Genomic DNA, 22,232 nt, shown 5'->3' on the forward strand with positions numbered 1-22,232 from the left:
GATGCTGAACTCATATAAAAGCACAGGTCTGGCTCCATTACAGTGGTCTACGAAGCTAGAGGATGGGGTTGGGGTAAGGAAGAAGATGTTCAGAGGGAATCTGAGGAGTCATATTTTTAGCCAGTGGGTGGTTGGAATGTGGAAGACACAGCCCGAGAAGGTAGTGAGGGAACTCTCTTTCATTTGATAAGTGTTTGAATCATCAAGGCATAGAAGGCAATGGACCGTTATGGGATTAGTGTGAATGGCTGATTGGGCCTGTGCAACCCTTTGACTCTGTGCAAATGTGAAAGATGTAAGTAGTTTATCCGAGGTTGTTCTTGCACTATTTATGATCACACTTACTCACAAATACCAGTTATTCTTTGGACATTTGTCTTAACTGGATCCAATGTTAAACCTCACACTTCCCTGCAATGGACTTCATTTTCCCTCCCTCTCCTCTATCTCATCTCTTCTTCCCACCTTCTCCCCACAGCCACTGCTCTTGCCCTTCCTCCCTGCCACTTCATTCTCCACTGCTTGGCCCCTTTTCTCTCTGGTCACTACCTTTTTCTTCACCAGGTTCTCTTGACCTCTTCACTCCCTCTCCCTCTCCAAACCAACTGCTCCTATGTTCATGGCATTGTGTGTATATATCTCTGGGTGAAAAATCCCCAATACACCACCCAGTGTAACTTATATAAGCACCGTTAATGTTATACTAGACCAAGTGGTAACATTCTAGGGTGATTCACACAAGTGTTGTTAAACAAAGTTTGGCACTCTCCACATGACGAGATGACAGAACATATTGTTTCCTCCTCATTGTTTCCTTGCACCTCCATACTTCTGTGAGCCCACCATATCAGAAACCATTATTTCCATAGATGGACAGTAAATCAGTTTACATTCTCGATACAGAAAAGTAGGGCAGTTTGCCCAACAGAATTCACAACTAGAATTGCATGAATATTAATCTTTGCTCCTAATCCTAGAGAGTAAAATAACATGTTATTGCTCATTAAGGCGGAGAGTTGCCAAGTGTCTGAATGCACAGCTGTTAGTGGTCTGTGCACTCATTAATTGGGACTGTGTCTGACTCCCAGATCTGCCCACAATCAGAACCCTAATGATTTACAAATCGTTGCTGTTTCAGCTCTTCTTTTAAGCGATTTTGCAGATCGCTAAAGCAATTATTCACCAAGTTTAAATTTTAAAATGTGCATCTACCAAATTATCCTACTGCTCAAGTTTCAAGTCAGTATAAATAATTTCCATGGAGCACAAAAGTATTTTTTTCCTTTAAGAATTTTTTATACTAAAAAAAGACTTTACTTTTAGATTAGTTGTTTAAATAAACCAATGTAAGAATGGTTTTGATCTAAAACTGGGTAGACATGCAACTGAGGTTAGCCAGTGCTCACAGTGTAATGTGCTCATTAGCTTTATTTTTTATTGATTACAATAGTTAAAAAAAGTCAGTTCCTCGGTCAGTCTGAACTTTTCACAGTGCAGCAGAGACTCCAGGTCCCTCAGGAACTGACTGTGCTTCTGAAGGTTGCTTTGGGAGGTGAGTTGACATCAGAGCTGTACTGTCTGTGACTGCCATGTCGGAAGTTTCTGGGAGCTTTGTAATGGGTTCGTCCATCCTCCTCTTCCTCTTTTGTCATTGAAACAAATCCTGAACGCACTAGGACAGGAAACGGACGCACTTTCAGGCAGTGGTACCTACTAATGATCCTGAGAGCACCATAGTTCACTGTACGCATCCCTCACCTGCCAAAGCTGCTGCATAATAAAATTCATCCGACAAGTGTCAGTGCGCGACCCAGCTGCAGGGTCATTAAACTTAACAGATGATGCGGGACATAAATTAGATTGAAAACATTGATAATTAAACACAACGAATAAGCTGTGAGCTCTGAATACAAAAGACTATATTATTATTTGTTACTTCCATTATATTTGTTATTTATAGAACTTTTTCTTTTTTTCTCCATTAAATACAATGTTTACATATTCACATATTCTGTTGTGCTGCAGCAAGTAAGAATTTCACTGTCCCGTCCGGGACATATGACAATAAAACACTCTTGACTTGACCTTTTTGATTAAAAACTAGCATTTCTCAAAATGTAATTCAGCTTGGACATTTTTGCATTGTTAATAATCTCTTTCATTGTAAATTTTAGTTGTTTGTTCAGCTGTTTACTTACAGAAGTACACACCCAAGCAGTTGGGATGTCAGCCCAGCACACTTCACGTCCACGCCAGCTTCCTCCCAGTCTCTTTCACCTAACCCCAGAAACTCAGGCATCTCCCACCATCCAGGGACCCAAACAGGCCTTTGCAGTGAAGCATTGATTCACTTGCACTGCTTCCAACCCAGTGTATTTCATTCGGTGTTCACAATGTGGCTTCCTCTACACTGGGGAAACCAAACAGATTGACTTTGCTTTGAGGGCACCTGCACTCAGTCCACATAAGTGAGCCTGAGCATCCAGCTGCCTACCACAGTAATTCCCTGTCCCACTGCCACTCCAACCTTTCTGTCCGTGGCCTCCTGCATAGCAAAAACAAGATCCAATAAAACCTTGAGGGACAAAGCAGAAAAGGAAACAAGAGCAGGAAAAGCCACAAGCCACTGGCAAAAGTTAGAGAGGGGCCAAAGTAGCCAACTGTGGATTATGGAGTGAGGGACTCAGACTCGGGTCAGTGCTGAGGGAGGCTATTATGCATGTTTATGAATTTTGCATGTTTCAATAAGAATCACCTCTTGTTCTTCTAAACCTTGTAACGGATAGATGCTTAATTTCTCCCCTTATAGGACTGTCCACCCCATATTAACAATCAGTCTGGTAACCTTCACTGTATTCCTTCTGTTGCGTTTCATTACTTAGGGTGGGATTCCCAGATCTGTACACAATATTAAAGGTGAGGATTCATCAGGGCCCTGTATAACCACAGTATGGCCATTGCTTTATAAATGTCTATTAAATTGCCATTGAAATGTTAGTATTATTTTCAAGAGATACTATCTCCTCTGGAAAAAAAAAATTTTCATTTGAACATACCAACCTAACCCTTCTGAAAATGATTCTTCCCTCAAACAACCATACAATGCTTGGTAGTAAGGTCAAGGTTTAAATACACAACAGTGTACTATAAGCTAGTCATTGCGTATCTCTGTGACACAAAGGTGATGATGATGAGATGATCACTCAGACTGCCCAAGTTAAAGGTCACAAGGAAAATTACAAGGCTTGCATATCTTTGAGAACATCAAGAGTTATGGAGTAAGGCAGGAAAGTACACAGGAAACATGCTGGGCTGCAGAGGATCTCTGCAGTTAAAAGCCATAATCATCATTCTTGAGACCACTGTGATTTGTTCAACACCGTGCGTGCTGCCATCATGATTAGATGAGCAGTGCTTCCGTTCCCCTAACCGGACAGCATAGGTCATACCCAACATCCGGTTCTGGTTCACAACAGCACCAGCTGTCAACTTCAGTCAGAATTTGTTTCTTGTAATAGAAGAATAGGAGATGTAACACAAAAAGTCACACAACTTCCGTGGTGGAATAATTTATTTCACCATTTGGACTATAGAATGAGAGCTCTTCTGTTGAACGGAGACGAGACATATCCCATCACTCGAGCCCAAATTGCACTTAAGTGCACGAGGTGACACAGCAGGCACCAGCATGGAACTTCAAAATTCCTTAGAAAATGAGCAGGTGTGGGGACCCTTTAGCTAAACTCTGGAAAAATGAGGTGTCACAAATGTAGGATCTGATCAATGTATTGTGATAAAACTATCCCAATATTCTGATGCAGCAAATATTCTAAAAAAACATAAATTATTCCACTTGTAAATATGATTGCATTTACTGTTTATAAACCAAGAGAATTAAAAGCAACAGAGTCTGATGGTCAACGTGAACAGAGTGGGCCGAAGGCCCTGTTTCTGTGCTGGGACGAGGGAACCAGAATAGTTGTATGAGCTGTCAGAACATGCGTAGGCGATGAATGGTGTCATTTCCAAGTTTACTGTTGATACTAAACCAGTAAAGAGGTGGTATTGTGAGTATAGAGGAAGATGCGATGAGTATTGGTGGTGGGGGTCGAGTCATGGATATCCAGCTGAGGAATCCAAATAGTATGTGAACCTTTATTATGACATGATCCGAGTAGAGGAATAAAGATGTTTATCTGCAACTGTATAGGGCCTTGGTGAGACTGCACCTGGAATACAGTGTATACTGATGCTCTCCTTTATATAGTTACACAGAGGAAGTGCAGCAAAGATTGCCAGATGGCTCCAGGATTGGCAAGTTTGTTCTCAAAGGAGATATTGTCAAGGCAAGTGAGTTTATTGTCATGTGTCCCAGATAGGACAATGACATTCTTGCTTGAGTCGTCTGGGCCCGCATTCTCCTAAGCTGAGAAAAATGAAAACACAAGATTCTTGCAGGGCTTGACAGGCTGAATGTCTCCCCAGACCAATGTCTAGAATCAAGGTCACGGTTGTAGATTGAGGGTTAAGCCATTTATTGGATGGAGATGAGGGTGGAGATTTGTACGATTTAGGCTGCAAAGTTTCTGTCACTGAGTTCAATCAAAGCAGAGCTCCATAGTTTTAGGAAATTGAGGGATATACAGACAGTGTTGGAAGCGATATACTGAGAAAGAAGATCAGCCATGGTACTGATGAATGAAAGAGACTTAAAGAACCAGATTTGGAATCATTCACAGTGCCCTCCGCAATGTTTGGGACAAAGACCCAGCATTTATTTATTTGCCTCTGTACTCCACAATTTGCGATTTGTAATAGAAAAAAAATCACATGTGGTTAAAGTGCACTGTCAGATTTTAATAAAGGCCATTTTTATACATTTTGGTTTCACCATGTGGAAATTACAGCTGTGTTTATATATAGTCCCCCCATTTCAGGGCACCATAACCTTTGGCAATGTCATGTAAATGAAAGTAGTCATGTTTAGTATTTTGCTGCACATCCTTTGCATGCAATGACTGCTTGAAGTCTGCGATTCATGGACATCACCAGTTGCTGGGTGTCTTCTATGGTGATGCTCTGCCAGGCCTGTTTTGCAGTCATCTTTAGCTTATGCTTGTTTTGGGGGCTAGTCCCCTTCAGTTTTCTATTCGGCATATAAAAAACATGCTCAATTGGGTTCAGATCAGGTGATTGATTGGCCACTCAAGAATTTACCATTTTTTAGCTTTGAAAAACTCCTTTGGTGCTTTAACAGTATGTTTGGGATCATTGTCTTGCTGTAGAATGAACCGCCGGCCAATGAGTTTTGAGGCATTTGTTTGAACTTGAGCAGATGGGATGTGTCTATACAATTCATTATGCTACTACCTTCAGCAGTTGTATCATCAATGAAGATAAGTGAGCCATTCAGCAGCCATACATGCCCAGGCCATAACACCCCTACCACCGTGTTTCACAGATGAGGTGGTATGCTTTGGATCTTGGGCAGTTCCTTATCTCCTCCATAATTTGCTCTCGCCATCACTCTATATAAGTTCATCTTTGTCTCATCTGTCCACAAGACCTTTTTCCAGAACTGTGATTGCTCTTTTAAGTACTTCTTGCCAAACTGTAACCTGGCTGTCCTATTTTTGCGGCTAACCAGTGGTTTGCATCTTGTAGTGTAGCCTCTGTATCTCTGTTCATGATGTCTTCTGCCGACAGTGGTCATTGACAAATCCACACCTGACTCCTGAAGAGTGTTTCTAATCTGTCAGACAGGTGTTTGGGGATTTTTCTTTATTATAGAGAGAATTCATCTGTAATCAGTTGTGGAGGTCTTCCTTGGCCTGCCAGTCCCTTTGCGATTAGTAAGCTCACCAGTGCTCTCTTTCTTAATGATTTTGGTAAGCCGAAGGTTTGGCTGATGTCTCTAACAGTTTTATTCTTGTTTCTCAGTGTCATAATGGCTTCTTTGACTTTCATTGGCACAGCTTTGGTCCTCATGTTGATAAACTGCAATAAAAGTGTCCAAAGGTGATGGAAAGACTGGAGGAAAGACTAGGTGCTGAGAGCTTTCTTATACCTGCATTAAGGAAGCAATTAAACACACCTGAGCAATTATAAACACATGTGAAGCCATGTGTCCCAAATATTACCACCAGGGGCACCGCACGATTGGCAGCACCGCCAACAGTCTGTTTTTAAATTTTTAGTGTGTGTTAAGTCTGTGTAAATGTTCTCCGGTTTGTTTTATGTGGGGGGAGGGGGAAGGGGGAAGGGGGAAGGGGGAAAACCTTTTTTCAGTTTCTTACCTTGCCGGAGATGCGATTATTTTCCAGATCGCGTCTCCCGTCGCTCTGCAGCCTACCATCGATGGAGCTGGAGCCCTCTTCGGACTAACTTTGTGCCCCACCGCAGTGCGTGGACTTAACATCGGAGGCGATCCCTTGCCTGGGATCGCTCCAACCGCGGCCTGCGGACTTACCATCAAGGGGTCGCAATCTTCGGAGAGGCTAGTCGGGAGCTCCAACGGCGCAGAGGCTCGATCCGATCTGCGGGGTCCGATCACCGGTGCGGGGGAGCTGACATACCCCCGATGCAGGAGCTGATTGCCCCAATGCGGAGGGCCCGACCATCGGCTATGGGAGTCAAGATCGTCCCGTCAACGGAAGGGTCGAGGCCCCCGACCACGAGAGAGCAAAGAAGGGAAGAAATTTTCACTTTTTTTCACCTTCCATCACAGTGAGGAAAGTGGAGGAGTCACTGTGGTGGATGTTTGTGTTAAAATGTATTTTATCTTTTATTTGTATGAATGACTTGGCAAATGAAATTCCTCGTATGTTGCAAAAAAGTTTTATTGTGATACTGAAATGGGGGGACTGTGTATAAACACAACTGCAATTTCTACATGGTGAAACCAAAATGTATTAAAATGGTCTTTAATAAAATCTGACAATGTGCACTTTCACCACATGTGATTTTTTTCTATTACAAATCTCAAATTGTGGAGTACAGAGGCAAATAAATAAATGATGGGTCTTGGTCCCAAACATGGAGGGCACTGTAGATATTTAGATGGCAGCTTCGACAAACTATTGTCTGCTGGAAATAAACAATTAAATGCAAACAGCCGAAGGTTATGCTAAACATCATATCCAAATAATTAAACACCAAAATACAAAACACTAAAATTAAAACAGAAAATGCTGGAAATACTCATTGTCAGAAAGTCTTTTGTGGAAAGAGAGAGTCAATGTTCCAGATCAAAGATGGTTCTGCTAAAGAGTTAACTCTGTTTCCTTACTCGTTGGTCCTGCCAAGTGTTCCCACGTATGTCTGATTTTATTTCAGATTTCCAACATTTGCAATGTTTTGATTTCCAATTACTAGATTATTACTAAATTAATTTCCTAGTGACTGCTCAAAGGCCCCAGCAAACCAAACCAGGGGCCTGAACTGAGCCATAAGTCACAGATGAATGCAACAAAAATAAGGCCAGGATCCTGTACACAAAAGCAAGTGAATGGATAAGACAATAGCTATTAGTTTGGTTTATTAGCAACATTACAGATATACCACACCAATGACTTCCTTAATTTCTGCCTTTTGTTTTAGCGTGCTACGTTAATATTTAAAGATCACATGTAAGACAAAGACAACAGCATATGATTAAAATGTTTCACATTAACTGTACCTTGTATGTAATAGCAGAGAAAATACAAACTGCTTTTGTCTGCCTCACTGCAAATTAAAGTTTTAATTTGATTTTTTTTAAAAAAGATAATCCTGCTAAATGTTACACTGCAGCACAGGGCTGATAATCCAAGCAATTCAATTTTTAAATCACAGGCTATGGATACAGAGTACTAAGATCTCACTATTGCATGACCAAAATTAAGACTTTGAATCCTTATGTATTGTAGTAAGAAATCTGAACAATATTTGAAGATGTTACATGAACCAATTTAACTGTATTAATAATTGAGCAATGCTGTTTATAATCTATATATTAAACAAAGACGGGCTTTTAACCTTTTCAGATATGCAACTGAATGTTGTGGCCATTTGCACGAAAAAATGACCATGTGACTGAAATGAAGTTTTTATACATTTGTATTGATATGTTATTGAGATAGCCTGTGTTATATGAAGCAAAATTGCCTTTAATTTGTCTAACAAATAATTTTTACTGTCCTAGTTGATACAAAGTTCTAAAACACAATTGGGTAAAATGCAACTTAGATGAGGGTATAAATAGCTGTGGCAAGACGCTGGCCATTATAAACCTTGTCCATTACACTCCCAATCATTACACACTTCAACTAATTTTGCTTTCTATTAGAGTCAATGGAAGAAAATTGGGCAGTGTGAACACCCAATTCAACCGCCAGATTGGATTTTACTCCATGATTAACACTTGGTCCGAAACAAATTGCTTCATTAAAATAGTTTTACATTTGTAAAGAAATAGTTATTAAAGTTGTCCTTTTACTAAAACATATCTGCACAATCACATTTACAACTATACTGACTTGAGAAGCATATTTATTGATGGAGTTACATTTTATCCGCCATGAAACAGAGTTAATGAAATGATACTACAATATACAAAAATAAAAGCACTTTTGCAGAAATTAGAAAGCTACATTATATGAAATTACATTGAAAATACTTACAAAACATTGATAATACAGAACATTTGCTAAAACACTAATTCACTGTGTTCCCAATACAACTATTTACAGTTCAATTTTTATTATTTACTTCTGCACTTAGATTCTGCAAAATTAACTTTTAATCTAATGCAGCAGGCAGAAGCTTTTAACACTAAACAGGTTTATATGTTACACTCAACATTTGCTCAACATGGAGTACTCAATGAAAACATCAACTTGACAAGGATACTTAAATTAACAAGAAGATTTTTCAATGGTGATATCTTGTTTAGCTGCAAGAATTTATTTGAACGTGTTTAGGTTATAGATTCCCTTTGCAGGAACTGGCTATCTTAAGTGAGTTTGCACAGCCTAGGATTCATGATTGACCATGGCCTAGTCGGAATTCCAAGCAAATCTGACTGGAATCAACATTCGCTCCAGGATCAACAGCTCCAGTAAGTGGAGGAAATGGGAAATTGCTTAATAATTGAACCACACAGATTCAGAGCAGCTGAAAAAAAACTACAGTATTTTGTATTGTAAAAGTGGGGCATTGGATGCCTATACTAGTTGGATGCCCAACTATTGATTTAATATCACAGTGAAACATCCTGACTGGTTTAGTGTTACAATTCATTAGTATTATCTTTCTCTTCAGCGGTCCTTTGGACTGAGCTGACCTAATGTTACAATGGTCTTCTACTTACACCTACGCCATAAAGGGCCTGATTTTCTAATTCTCCTTCTTGCGATCAAATCCCATCTCTCTGGTCTTCTCCAAGCCTAAATATTCCAATATATTTACTCTGCCCTCTCGGGAACCTGGCGCATCCTGCTTTCATTTCAGTTCAGTAGTGGTTTTCACCACCTTTGTTGGCCCCAAGCTCCATCATCTCCCCCCCAAACCTCACATAACTCTTCCAGTCACTTCTGAAAACCCATCTCTGACCCAATCTTGGTTATATCAATTTCATGTTAAAGGAACCACAAAAAATGAAGCTTTTGTTGATGTTTAACTAGTCTACTCTTGGTTTTAATGTGACAGAGTGGACAAAAGATGAAACTGCTGAGTATTGGTAGGGTTACATGAACATTATTGAACATGAATTATAAGAGTGAAGGGACTCAAATAAAATGAAATAAGCCAAATTATACAGGAAACGAATTCTGGAGCTTTGATAACTTTAAACTTCAATCATTATTTCTAATTTGGATAATTGTAATCTTTAGCAGTCTTTTTATCTTCATCCTCAGTTGATGGTGTCAAATACATGCAACAGTATTGCCGGCTAATGGTCCCGCCTCGACAATGGGACTTGGTGTGTAGAAGCAAAGACAACTAACAGCCAATACAAACACTAGATGCATGTAAGAGAAATTAAAGACAATTTTCACCTTCTGATGCTGTGAGAGTAGATGGGTAGCAACTACCACTTGGTCAGAAGAAATCGAGATAAACTCTGTTTAATTTCATGTTTGGAATGTCCTACAAACCAAATCGATATTATAAAAAACAGGGTTTAAAAAAAACTCACCTTTATAATATTGATATTTTTTAAACTAACAGTGTGAACATTTAGAGAATGTATAAAGCTGGGATATTCTTCACTGTACAATGGGAAATTATTTGGTGTAAACATAATGAAGTACATTCTGGGAGTGATGTTCTGGCTATACATTCATTGTAAGGGAGATCTATTTATTCCAAAGAGCATCTTAAGTGGCTTCTCGTTTAGGAGTTTAGTAATGGTTCCTAAATTGCATTTTATTGTCTTGGTTAATTATTGTTATTCGCTAAATTTACAGACAGTGAATCCTAATCGAATTCAGAGTGGCCACTACTTTATCCTACTATTCTCAAATTATAACATCAAAACTCCCAACTTTTAGTTTGAACTGTTTACTCATTTCTATTGGCACTTCTGATGCTAATACATGAATCGCCTTCCTTGTGTAAAACTGAGAAACACCACTAAGGACTTGTCAAGACTACAGGGAAACACTGACAACATTACACATAGCACTGACCACAAGAGATTTAATTATAAAGCATGATTTTGATGGCAATTTTCTCAATTTTAATAATGAATATAAAAAAATAAGCCCTTGAAGAAATGAACCTATAATAATTAGTCTGATACAGCCAGCTGTGAGATTTATCTCTCGGGTGAACACAGAAAGTTAGAAAAGGGTATATTTGTTTGGCAAGTGGGAATATGTGAAGCAGAAGGATTTGATGCTCCCTCTCTTTTTTTTTTCAAGAATTGGCATTTTCAAGATACTGTGCACTTCTCTTTTTTACTAACTTGCCAAAATTCCTATGCCTGGCGTCTGAAAAGTTCTCAAGACATTCTAATAGTGCTGGAGTTTGCAGATGGGATATTATAACCCAGTGGTTAACGGCACTGAATCATAACATATGCATGGTGATGCAAATGCCAATCAGATCAAACAATTGCAGTACAAAACAAAGCCATTCCTTGTTTCTTGTTCTTACTTCACAGGTGCCATTTACAGTGTATTCAGAAAGTATTCAGACCCCTTCACTTTTTCCACATTTTGTTACGTTACAGCCTTATTCTAAAATGGATTAAATTCATTTTTTTATCATAAATCAACACACAATACCCCAGAATGAAGAAGCGAAAACAGGTGTTAGAAATTTTTGCAAAGTAATTTAAAAGAAATAACTGCAATATCACATTTTCATATGTATTCAGACCCTTTGCTATGACATTCAAAATTGAGCTTAGGTGCATCCTGTTTCCATTGATTATCCTTGAGATGTTTCTACAACTTGATTAGAGTCCACCAGTGGTAAATTAAATTGATTGCACATGATATGGAAAGGCACACAACTGCCTATATAAGGTTGCACTGTTGATTATGCATGTCAGAGTAAAAACCAAGCCATGAATTTGAAGGAATTGTCCGTAGACCTCAGAGACAGGATTGTGTCAAGACACGGATCTGGGAAAGGGTATAAAACAATTTCTGCAGCATTGCAGGTCCCGAAGAGCACAATGGCCTCCGTCATTCTTAAATGGAAAACCTTTGGAACCACCAGGACTCTTCATAGAGCTGGCCGCCCGGCCAAACTGAGCAATCGGAGAAGTGCCTTGGTCAGGGAGGTGACCAAGAACCCGATGGTCACCCTGAAAGAGCTCCAGCATTCTTCTGTGGAGTTGGGAGAACCTTCCAGAAGGACAACTATATCTGCAGCACTCCACCAATCAGGCCTTTTTGGTAGAGTGGCCAGACGGAGGCCACTCCTCAGTAAAAGGCACACGACAGTCCACTTGGAGTTTGCCAAAAGGCACCTAAACAAGATTCTCTGGTCTGATGAAACCAAGATTGAACTCTTTGGCCTGAATGCCAAGCGTCACGTCTGGAGGAAACCAGGCACCGCTCATCACCTGGCCAACACCATACCTACGGTGAAGCATGGTGGTGGCGGCATCATGCTGTGGGGATATGTTTCGGCGGCAGGAACTGGGAGACTAGCCAGGATCGAGGGAAAGATGAACAGAGCAAAGTATAGAGAGATCCTTGATGAAAATCTGCTCCAGAGCGTTCAGGACTTCAGACTGGGGCAGAGGTTCACCTTCCAACAGGACCTTAAGCACAGCCAAGACAACGCAGGAGTGGCTTCGTGACAAGCCTGTGAATGTCCTTCAGTGGACCAGCCAGAGCCCGGACTTGAACCCGATCGAACATCTTGTAGCGGCCTGGACGAGGTCAGGAAAAGGCCAGACACCAGGCAGGTTCAAACAGCAGTGTTTAATCACACAGCGAGAGCACACACCACAGAGGAACCTCGGGAAACCCCGTGCCAGACCAACGCCCCTGTCTCTCAATTCCCAAGGGGGATAATCCAAGGAGTGGCCTATCCCCCAGGGACCGCCACAGGACCCCCCCAAAGTACCTGAGGCACGAAACGGACAGGAGGGCACACACAGCAACCAGCCCGGGTGCATACCATGCCCGGCACAGGAACAAGCAACTGACCAACAGGTGCAGGGGACGGAGTAGCCAGTGGAGGAGGTACCCTAGAAGGGGTGCGCTCTCGCTTACGGGGCCCGCCCTCGCTTACAGGGCCGCGCTACCAGCACCGGCTGATCAATGTCAATATGCGCCGGCTTCAGCCGTGCAACCGAAACAGTCTCATGCCGACCCCCCATGTCCAGGACGAATGTAGATGAGCCATGCTCTAGGACTCGGAAGGGACCCTCGTACGGCCGCTGGAGAGGTGTCCGATGAGCATCCCTGCGCAGAAAGACGAACTGGCGGTCCTCCAGCGCAGAGGGAACGTGCGGACGGAAGGACCCATGACGAGACGTGGGCACCGGCGCCAGCTTGCCCACCGTCTGCCGGAGACGTTGCAGAGTGTCCAAAGGCTGCTCCACCTGGCCCCGTGCCGGCGGGATGAACTCCCCAGGCACCATCAACGGAGAGCCATGCACCAACTCAGCGGAGGAAGAGCCAAGTCCTCTTTCGGTGCAGTGCGGATCCCCAGCAAAACCCACGGGAGAGCGTCCACCCAGTCCGGATCATTGAGCCGTGCCTTCAGGGCATCCTTGAGTTGACGGTGAAACCGCTCCACCAATCCGTTCGCCCGCGGATGATACGCCGTGGTGTGGTGTAGACGAACCCCCAGGAGGCGTGCCATGGCCGACCACAGTTCCCACGTGAACTGAGGCCCCCGGTCGGATGTTATGTCCAGTGGCACACCGAACCGGGCGATCCAGTGCGCCACCAAGGCTCGAGCGCAATCAGGTAGCGGAATAGCTTCAGGCCACCGCGTGAAGCGGTCCCCAGGGACCGCCACAATCTCTGAGGGACCTGAAAATAGCTGTGCATCGATGCTCCCCATCCAACCTGACAAAGCTTGAGAGGATCTGCAGAGAAGAATGGGAGAAATTACCCAAATACAGGTGTGCCAAGCTTGTAGCGTCATACCCAAGAAGACTTGAAGCTGTAATCGCTGCCAAAGGTGCCTCGACAAAGTACTGAGTAAAGGATCTGAATACTTATGTAAATGTGATAATTCAGTTATTTATTTTTAATTACTTTGCAAAATTTTCTGAACGCCTGTTTTCGCTTTTTTGTTATGGGGTATTGTGTGTTGATTGATGATAAAAAAATGAATTTAATCCATTTTAGAATAAGGCTGTCACGTAACAAAATGTGGAAAAAGTGAAGGGGTCAGAATACTTTCTGAATGCACTGTATACCTGATGTTGTCACTGTTGTCTACAGGGCTTATGCATTCTGCAAGATCAAACTATCATTTTCCTTCTGTTGTCTTGTGAACTCTGTCTTCACACTGTGATTCCCATTTCTTCAGCAATACATAGCAGTGGTTAAAAGAGGACGTACGCTTCAGACGTGCATACTGGGCAGACAGTGCAGTCAGTGGTAACCATCAATCAACAGCAAAAACATAAGAACTTGTCTCTAGCAATCTTCCCAATGGGAATTTTTGGAAACCACTGGGAGGATTAAGGCTTCCCATGACATAAAAAGTTAAGGCTTTCCATGACATAGGGTCACCTAGGGAGATTAGTTTAATTTGGCAACATATTTAGCATGGACATTATGGGCCGATGGGTCTGTTCCTGTGCTGTACTATTCAATGTTCTACGTACTAGGTGGGCAAAGGAAGCCCTGACCATAAAATGAAAATAAGAATTGACCGTTCACTAAGATACATCCCCAGACCTGGTCAGCACTGTCCAAATTTTAAATCTTTCAAAAACACGTAAAAGATTAAGCTATTTGAAAACTTTGAAAATTATAAAAGGAAAAAAAAAGAACTTAAATAAATTAGAAAATTAAAAACTAGAATAAACACTTTTAAACATTAAAAGAAATCTAAATTAAGACATGAAAGGTTTTTAAAACCTTGTAAAGATATATTTTTAATTTATATGTTTTTTTAATTACCGTAGTTTTACCTTGGTGTCATACAGTTGATCTCTTTTTAAATCCTTGCTCAGGCACAGAATTCTGGCATGTAAATACTCAATTTCCTCTCCTACAACAAACCCACGTGGGGTCAGATTGCAGTGCATCTGTTGGGTGTGGCACATCAAATAACAATTTCATTGTTCTATCTGGGACATATGACAATAAAACACTCTTGACTCACTGACAGAACCTCTAGATTTCTGTGTTTATAAAAACATCTGCAGAACTCCTAAATTTGTTATTTACACAGAATAATGATAGTGAATGCTAATTGTTTCACTGTCATTACATTACGAGCGCAGGGCAATAACCTTCTTACTGATGAGAACTGGTCAACTTATAAGGGCATTTTCTCACTGGGTAACAGAAGGGCTGATCTTACAATATTTGGGAAAATCTTAGTTATGATATTCATTATATTTCATTATTGTATTGCAAGTCCATAGTTCCTTACCTGGAATGTTCAACATCGTTAGTTACTATTACCGAATTAATTCCATTTGGTTTTATGTAAGTAGCTCAAGTTTTTGTAAACTAGTCCCTAAACCAAAGATCTTTACTTTGTTTAAGTGCTCACTTTTTGCTGAGCAGATGCAGATTTATTGAACTATTTATTCAGAAAATGACGGGAACATGCTTAGGTCAGCAAAGTCCTCATTGTTGTAATTTCCAGTCCCCTGTGTTGGATCTCCGAGCATGGACAACATATCCTGCAAGCAGAAAACAACCACAGGCTTATTACATGGGAAGAGTTACATCCTGCTGTAGAAAATGTAATGTAAATGTTAAGCCTTTTTACAATATTACCACCAAGTAAGACAAAGAATGAATCATGCAACATACACATGACTATGTATATATGAATTAACATACATGCCAGTGTAATCAATGTATTTTAAGAATTATTGCATCTTGTGGAGGAGATACAGTGTCCTCCATAATGTTTGGGACAAAGACCCAGCATTTATTTATTTGCCTCTGTACTCCACAATTTGAGATATGTAATAGAAAAAAATCACATGTGGTTAAAGGTAGACAAAAATGCTGGAGAAACTCAGCGGGTGAGGCAGCATTTGTGGAGCGAAGGAAATGGGTGTGAAGAAGGGTCTCGACCCGAAACGTCGCCTATTTCCTTTGCTCCATAGAGGCTGCCTCACCCGCTGAGTTTCTCCAGCATTTTTGTCTCCCTTCGATTTTCCAGCATCTGCAGTTCCTTCTTAAACATGCGGTTAAAGTGCACATTATCAGATTTTAATAGCCATTTTTATACATTTTGGTTTCTGCGATTCATCGACACCACCAGTTGCTGGGTGTCTTCTCTGGTGATGCTCTGCCAGGCCTGTGTTGCAGCCATATTTAGCTTATGCTTGTTTTGGGGGCTAGTCCCCTTCAGTTTTCTCTTGAGCATATAAAAGGCATGCTCAATTGGGTTCAGATTGACTTGACCACTCAAGAATTGACCATTTTTTAGCTTTGAAAAACTCCTTTGTTGCTTTAACAGTAAGTTTGGGATCATTGTCTTGCGGTAGAATGAACTGCCGGCCAATGAGTTTTGAGGCATTTGTTTGAACTTGAGCAGATGGAATGTGTCTATACACTTCATAATTCATTATGCTATTACCATCAGCAGTTGTATCATCAATGAAGATAAGAGAGCCAGTACCTTCAGCAGCCATACATGCCCAGGCCATAACACCCCCACCACCGTGTTTCACAGATGAGGTGGTATGCTTTGGATTTTGGGCAGTTCCTTCTCTCCTCCATACTTTGCTCATGCCATCACTCTGATATTAGTTAATCTTCGTCTCATCTGTCCACAAGACCTTTTTGTCCAGAACTGTGGTTGCTCTTTTAAGTACTTCTTGGCAAACTGTAACCTGGCCATCCTATTTTTATTTGGCTAACTAGTGGTTTGCATCTTGCAGTGTAGCCTCTGTATTTCTGTTCATGAAGTCTTCTGAAGTCTCATGAAGTGGTCATTGACAAATCCACACCTGACTCCTGAAGTACGTTTCTGATCTGTTGGACAGGTGTTTGGGGATTTTTCTTTATTATAGAGAGAATTCTTCTGTCATCAGCTGTAGAGGTCTTCCTTGGCCTGCCAGTCCCTTTGCGATTAGTAAGCTCACCAGTGCTCTCTTCTTAATGGTGTTCCAAGCAGTTGATTTTGGTAAGCCTAAGGTTTGGCTGATGTCTCTAACAGTTTTATTCTTGTTTCTCAGTATCATAATGGCTTCTTTGACTTTCATTGGCACAACTTTGGTCCGCATGCTGATAAACAACAATAAACGTTTCCAAAGGTGATGGAAAGACTGGAGAAAAGACTAGGTGCTGAGAGCTCTCTTATACCTGCATTAAAGAGGCATTTAAATACACCCGAGCAATTACAAACACCCGTGAAGCCATGAGTGCCAAACATTATGGTGCCTTGAAATGGGGGGACTACGTATAAACACTGCTGTAATTTCTACATGGTGAAACCAAAAGGTATAAAAATGGCCTTTATTAAAATCTGACAATGTGCACTTTAATCACATGTGATGTTTTTCTATTACAAATCTCAAATTGTGGAGTACAGAGGCAAATAAATAAATTATGGGTCTTTGTCCAAAACATTATGGAGGGCACTGTAACAAGTTTAGTACCAACACAAAGTTTGGACCCACACAGAAGATCTTAGTTGATCCTACCTTGGAGGGTCGTCCTCAACTTTGCACTGATTTGCACAGTCCACACACTGCAGAAGTATAAAAGGGAACTGAGGAATCCGTGGGCAGAGAACACACATTGGGCCAGAACTTGCTGTTTGGGCCTAAGTAGTTAAACACAGACTTACCTTCCCCTGTCCGCCCAGTGCTGACTTGCTAATTCATTGATAACTGCGAGGCCCTGCATGGCAACAAGTCTCTGCATATAGTGCCATAGTGTGGGCAAGAGAGAACAAACCCTGCCCACAAAACAGCAGAAAATCACTGTGACAGCTAGCCAACCTATGAACCTTGCTGGCAGAGCTGCACAGGAGGTTAAATACTTATGAATGCTCCCAAACTTCAGAAACATTAAAAACTAATCATAAAATATTTTGAAATATCAATAGAACAGCTTAATATAATTAAAACAAATAAAATAAAAACACTTAAAACACAAACCATTTGAGCAAATGTAATTAAGTAAGTAAACTCCGGTTTACTTACCATGGCCCTCTATAACAATAAGTTCGCTATTCCCTCATCAGGTCCAACTTGCCACAGGCTCAGCAGACACAGTGCTAGTGCAGGCTCAGCCTCTGGACTTCACACAGAGTCCAGCGTCAGGCCACAGTCCCGCGTTCAAATGGGAATCATGAACTTGGTGGCATTTACCCTGAGAAATGCTGGCAGATCAGTGCAAACGCCAACATTTCCCAGCAAATTCTGGCCAATTAATTCCACTTTCTCTGGGGGCAAGCAGTTCTCCATACTCTGCCCCAACGTTACAGAAGGGGCACAAGTAATGTCCTACCAGGGCGGCTAGTGGGAGGGCAGGTGGATCCATCAGATTTAGTTTTAAGGAATGAGGCTGGGCAAGTGGAAGGACTATCAGTGGAAAAAACACATAGGAAGTATCTAGACAAGTGCCTGAATTGCCACGGCATAGAAAGCTACAAGATGGTCAGCTTGAGCAGAGTTGGCTATGGGTCAATTTCAAGCTGTACGATTCAATGCGTGAATCCAGATTAATTGGCACTACCATCCTTGTCCCCCTTATTCTGAAGAATTGAAGATAATGTACCCTAGCCATTCCAGAACATAAATTAGATTTGATGAGTCCAAATCCACAAAGATTCTGCAAAGATTGAACAAACTTTTACATTTTGCAAGGATTTTAGAGATTGGTATAGATTGCTTATGGTGAAAGGTTAAAACATCTGGACTAATGTACATGCAATAACTTTCTAATCTATGCCCTAGCCTATTGGACTAACAATCCTGTTTGCTGGTTTTGACATCTTGACCCAGCAAGATCACATAAGAACATATGAGGAGGAGTAGGCCATTTATCTCTTCAACCTGCCCTGCCTCTGATGGCTAATCTTCTACTCAACACAATTTTCCTGTATTAACCCCATATCCCCTGATTTTCTTAAAATTCAGAAATTTATCAAACTCTGTTTGAATGAACTCACTGATTAAACCCTCTGGGGTAGAGATTTCCAAAGATTTGCTGCCTTATGACAAAATTTCCCCTCATTGATATCATTGATTGGGAGCCCTGTTCTAGATGCCTCTCCTGGGATATATTTTCTCTTGGTAAACAGCTTGTCGTCATATAAAAAAATTGGTGTTTCAATGAGATCTCTCATTCTTCAGATCTCTCCAGTTTATGGGCCTAGTCTACTCAATTGCTTCACAGCTAATAAACCTGCCATCCTTGGAGGCGGTGTACTGAAATACTGTGTATTTCTTTAGAAGTCGGTAACTCTGGAGGGAGTCTGTACCTTGAGCTGCTACATATTCAAATCGGAGATCAACAGGCTTTTGGGATGAAGGAATATCGTGCAATGTGATGACTGGGTGGGAAGTGGATGACGTGGAGAGGGAAACTACAGGCTTGAGGGCCTGTGTGGCTAACTTCACATTCGTTTGGACTTCGAACAATATTTTTGAAAAGTCATTTTCAGGCTGCAGTCATCAACAAAACTGGCATTTGTTGCTCATCCTGACCGCGGTTTACATCCCACCCCAGGCTGATGTTCATCTGGCACTGGGGGAGCTGCACGCCGTGGTCAACAAGCACCAGACAGCTTACCCCGAGACATTTACCACCATAGCTGGGGACTTCAACAAAGCCAACCTTAAGAAATCGCTCCCTAACTTCCACCGACACGTCTCCAGCAGCACCAGAGGATTAAACACCCTCGACCACTGCTACACGACCATCAAAGATGCCTATCGCTCTATGCCTCGCCCTCGCTTTGGTAAATCCGACCATACTGTGGTGCTGCTTCTTCCTGCCTACAGGCAGCAATTGAAAAGCGCACTCCCAGAGGTGAAGACTGTACAGAGCAGGTTGGGGGGGGGGGGGGGGGGGGGGGCAGAGGAACAACTCCAGGACTGTTTGGAGTCTGTAGACTGGGCAATGTTCAGGGATATTGTCGTTACAGACTTCATAAAGAAATGTGTGGAGGACTGCATCCCAACAAAAACCTTCCGAGTGTTTTCTAACCAGAAGCCTTGGATGAACCATGAGATCCGCACTCTTCTGAAGTCCAGATCCAGGGCATTCAGGTCTGGAGATACAGAGGTCTACAAGAAGTCCAGATACGCCTTTGGTAAGGCCATCAAAAAGGTGACAAGGGACTTCTACTACAAGCTGGAGGATGAGACGGATGTTCGGCAACTGTGGCAGGGCTTGAATGCCATCACCTCCTACAAGGCGAAATCAGGAGGCAGCTCAATTGTCAGTGAAGCATCACTCCCTGACGAGCTCAATGCGTTCTACGCACGGTTCGATAGGGAGAACACTGATGTGCCTTTCCGAGCCCTTATTCGCCCTGACGGTGTTACAGTCACAATCACAGAGGCCGACGTCAAAAGATCCTTCATGGGGGTGATGGTATTCAAGTCTACCCGGAATCCATTCTTAACCTGTGGCTATTGCTGAACGACATAGAACATGTCTGAAGAAGGGTTTCGGCCCGAAACGTTGCCTATCTCCTTCGCTCCATAGATGCTGTTGCTTCCCCTCGCCCTTCCCAGCTCTCCCACTAAGCCTAATGTCTCCGCCTCTTCCTCTTTCCGCCCCCCCCCCCCCCCCCCGCCCCTGACATCGGTCTGAGGAAAGGTCTCAACCCGAAATGTGGCCTATTCCTTCTATCCATAGATGCTGCCTCACCCACTGAGTTTCTCCAGCATTTTTTGTTACTCACAAGTTGTTATCATTTATATAAATCAGGAAAGTACTGAGCAAATAATAAACATGTTTTAAAATACGGAAACCAATGGCATGTGGTGCTGCTGAAGGTAATCATGTAATGTCAGTGCAGTTTCAATTTAAACAGATTAGCCATATAATGCTTGTGAATGAATTCCAAACAGCTGTGTGCTTCCAAGTGTGTTCTCATGAGTCGCTGTGAAGTATTTGAGATCTCCGATCCAGCTAGTACTGTGCAAACCCTCTCACCTGAAAGACCTCAGGTTGCGCTTGTTGTTGGTGTGTGTGCTGCTCACTGGCCTGTTGATTGTGATGCTGGGCTTGCCACTGAGACCATACCGCCGAGCCCTCGGAGGATCTTCCCTGGAACTGCCCACTACTTTGTCCACTCTCAGCTGTGGGTAGGATTTCAATACATTAAAAACATCAGTTCAAATAAAAAGCGTTACATGTCTGTTAAAAACATGCAGTCCATTACAAAACCAAGCAGGAACAATCCAAAAATCATAGTGAACGGAGAAGGAAAGTACCACATTATTGAAATAAAAATTTATTGTGAAACTTCAGATGCTGGTTTATACCAAAGATAGACACAAAATACCAGAGTATCTCAATGCATCAGGCAGCATCTCTGGAGAAATTGGATAGGCGACATTTCGGGTCGTGACCCTTCTTCAGACTGGTCTTCAGAAGGATCTCAACCCAAAACGTCGGTTAAGTACCGAAACATTAAGTACCGAAATGTCACCTATCCATTTTCTCCAAAGATGTTGCCTGACCCGCTGAATTACTCCAGTACTTTGTATCTACCTTTATCTTTATTTTTCTTGGGAGAATCATGACATTAAACGCCAATAACGAGAATGATCCTAGGAAAAGAGTAGTGGGAATGACATCCCAATTTACCAAGGAAAAGAGCTGCTGCCCAGGAAATTAGGCAAAGGGTACTGAAAATGGAAGCTCAATGAAATGAGCTTTACACAATGTCAGGACGCATAACCTTATTGAACATATTCTCAACAAGAGCTGGATAAATTAATTAGAGAGTTCAAGTGTTATTTCCCCCCAATTTCATAGTTTTATTTTGCGATAATGTGGAACTGCTCAGTTTACAGAAAAATAAAAAAGCACACTATTAAATGGTGAGAGATCGTAAAGTTCTACATGCAGAGGGATCTGATGTCCAAGTGCATGATTCACAAACAACTGGTATGGAGGTAAATAATTAATTTTTTAAAACTAACACGTTATTATTTTGTTGCTGGAGGATTTGAAAGTAAAATAGGGAGAATTTGCAGACCCATTGCTGAGGCTACATCTGGAGTACAGTGTACTGAATGGGTCTACTTATACAAGGAAGGATGGTAATATGTTGGTGGCAGTTCGGAGACGGTTACTAGCCTAGACCTGGAATATCAGTTGATATACAAGGAAAGACTGGACAGGCTAGGAATGTGCCTACTGTAGTTTAGTTGTCGAATTGGTGATGGGACTGAAGCATACAAAAGCCAGAGAGGTCTTGATAAAATCAGTGTGGGGATTATAGAAACAGGAGTCACTGTTTAAAAAATATGGGATTTAGAGCAGAGACGTGGTGATTTTTCCCCCCTCTCAGACTTCTTGAACTAGTCCTATTGCTTCAAGGATGTAGGAACTTATGTAAGTAATTTACACTAAGAACATCTCAGCGGTAACTTCCTCCACTCT

General features: G+C 41.8%; 1 protein-coding gene and 1 long non-coding RNA gene across 5 annotated transcripts in view; both read right to left on the reverse strand.

Annotated features, from left to right (window-relative positions):
• Positions 1 to 7,520: 7,520 nt before the first annotated feature.
• Positions 7,521 to 11,243, reverse strand: LOC116991439. The gene is made up of 2 exons (XR_004416795.1): positions 9,628 to 11,243; positions 7,521 to 9,464 (listed from the first exon to the last, which is right to left on the reverse strand). It is a non-coding gene; the product is annotated as an uncharacterized LOC116991439 (long non-coding RNA).
• Positions 11,244 to 13,760: 2,517 nt separating this feature from the next.
• arnt2 (aryl hydrocarbon receptor nuclear translocator 2) overlaps positions 13,761 to 22,232 on the reverse strand; it is a 143,590-nt gene continuing 135,118 nt past the window's right edge. For all 4 annotated transcript variants that reach the window (XM_033050488.1, XM_033050487.1, XM_033050490.1 and 1 more), the window contains 2 exons: positions 20,775 to 20,920; positions 13,761 to 15,322 (listed from right to left, as the gene is read on the reverse strand). In XM_033050488.1, coding sequence (XP_032906379.1) covers positions 15,224 to 15,322; positions 20,775 to 20,920 — 245 coding nt within the window. In that variant the 3' untranslated portion in view covers positions 13,761 to 15,223. The remainder of the gene's footprint in view (positions 15,323 to 20,774; positions 20,921 to 22,232) is intronic.

This window comes from Amblyraja radiata, chromosome 34 (assembly GCF_010909765.2).
Source record: "Amblyraja radiata isolate CabotCenter1 chromosome 34, sAmbRad1.1.pri, whole genome shotgun sequence".
Lineage (NCBI taxonomy): Eukaryota > Metazoa > Chordata > Chondrichthyes > Rajiformes > Rajidae > Amblyraja > Amblyraja radiata.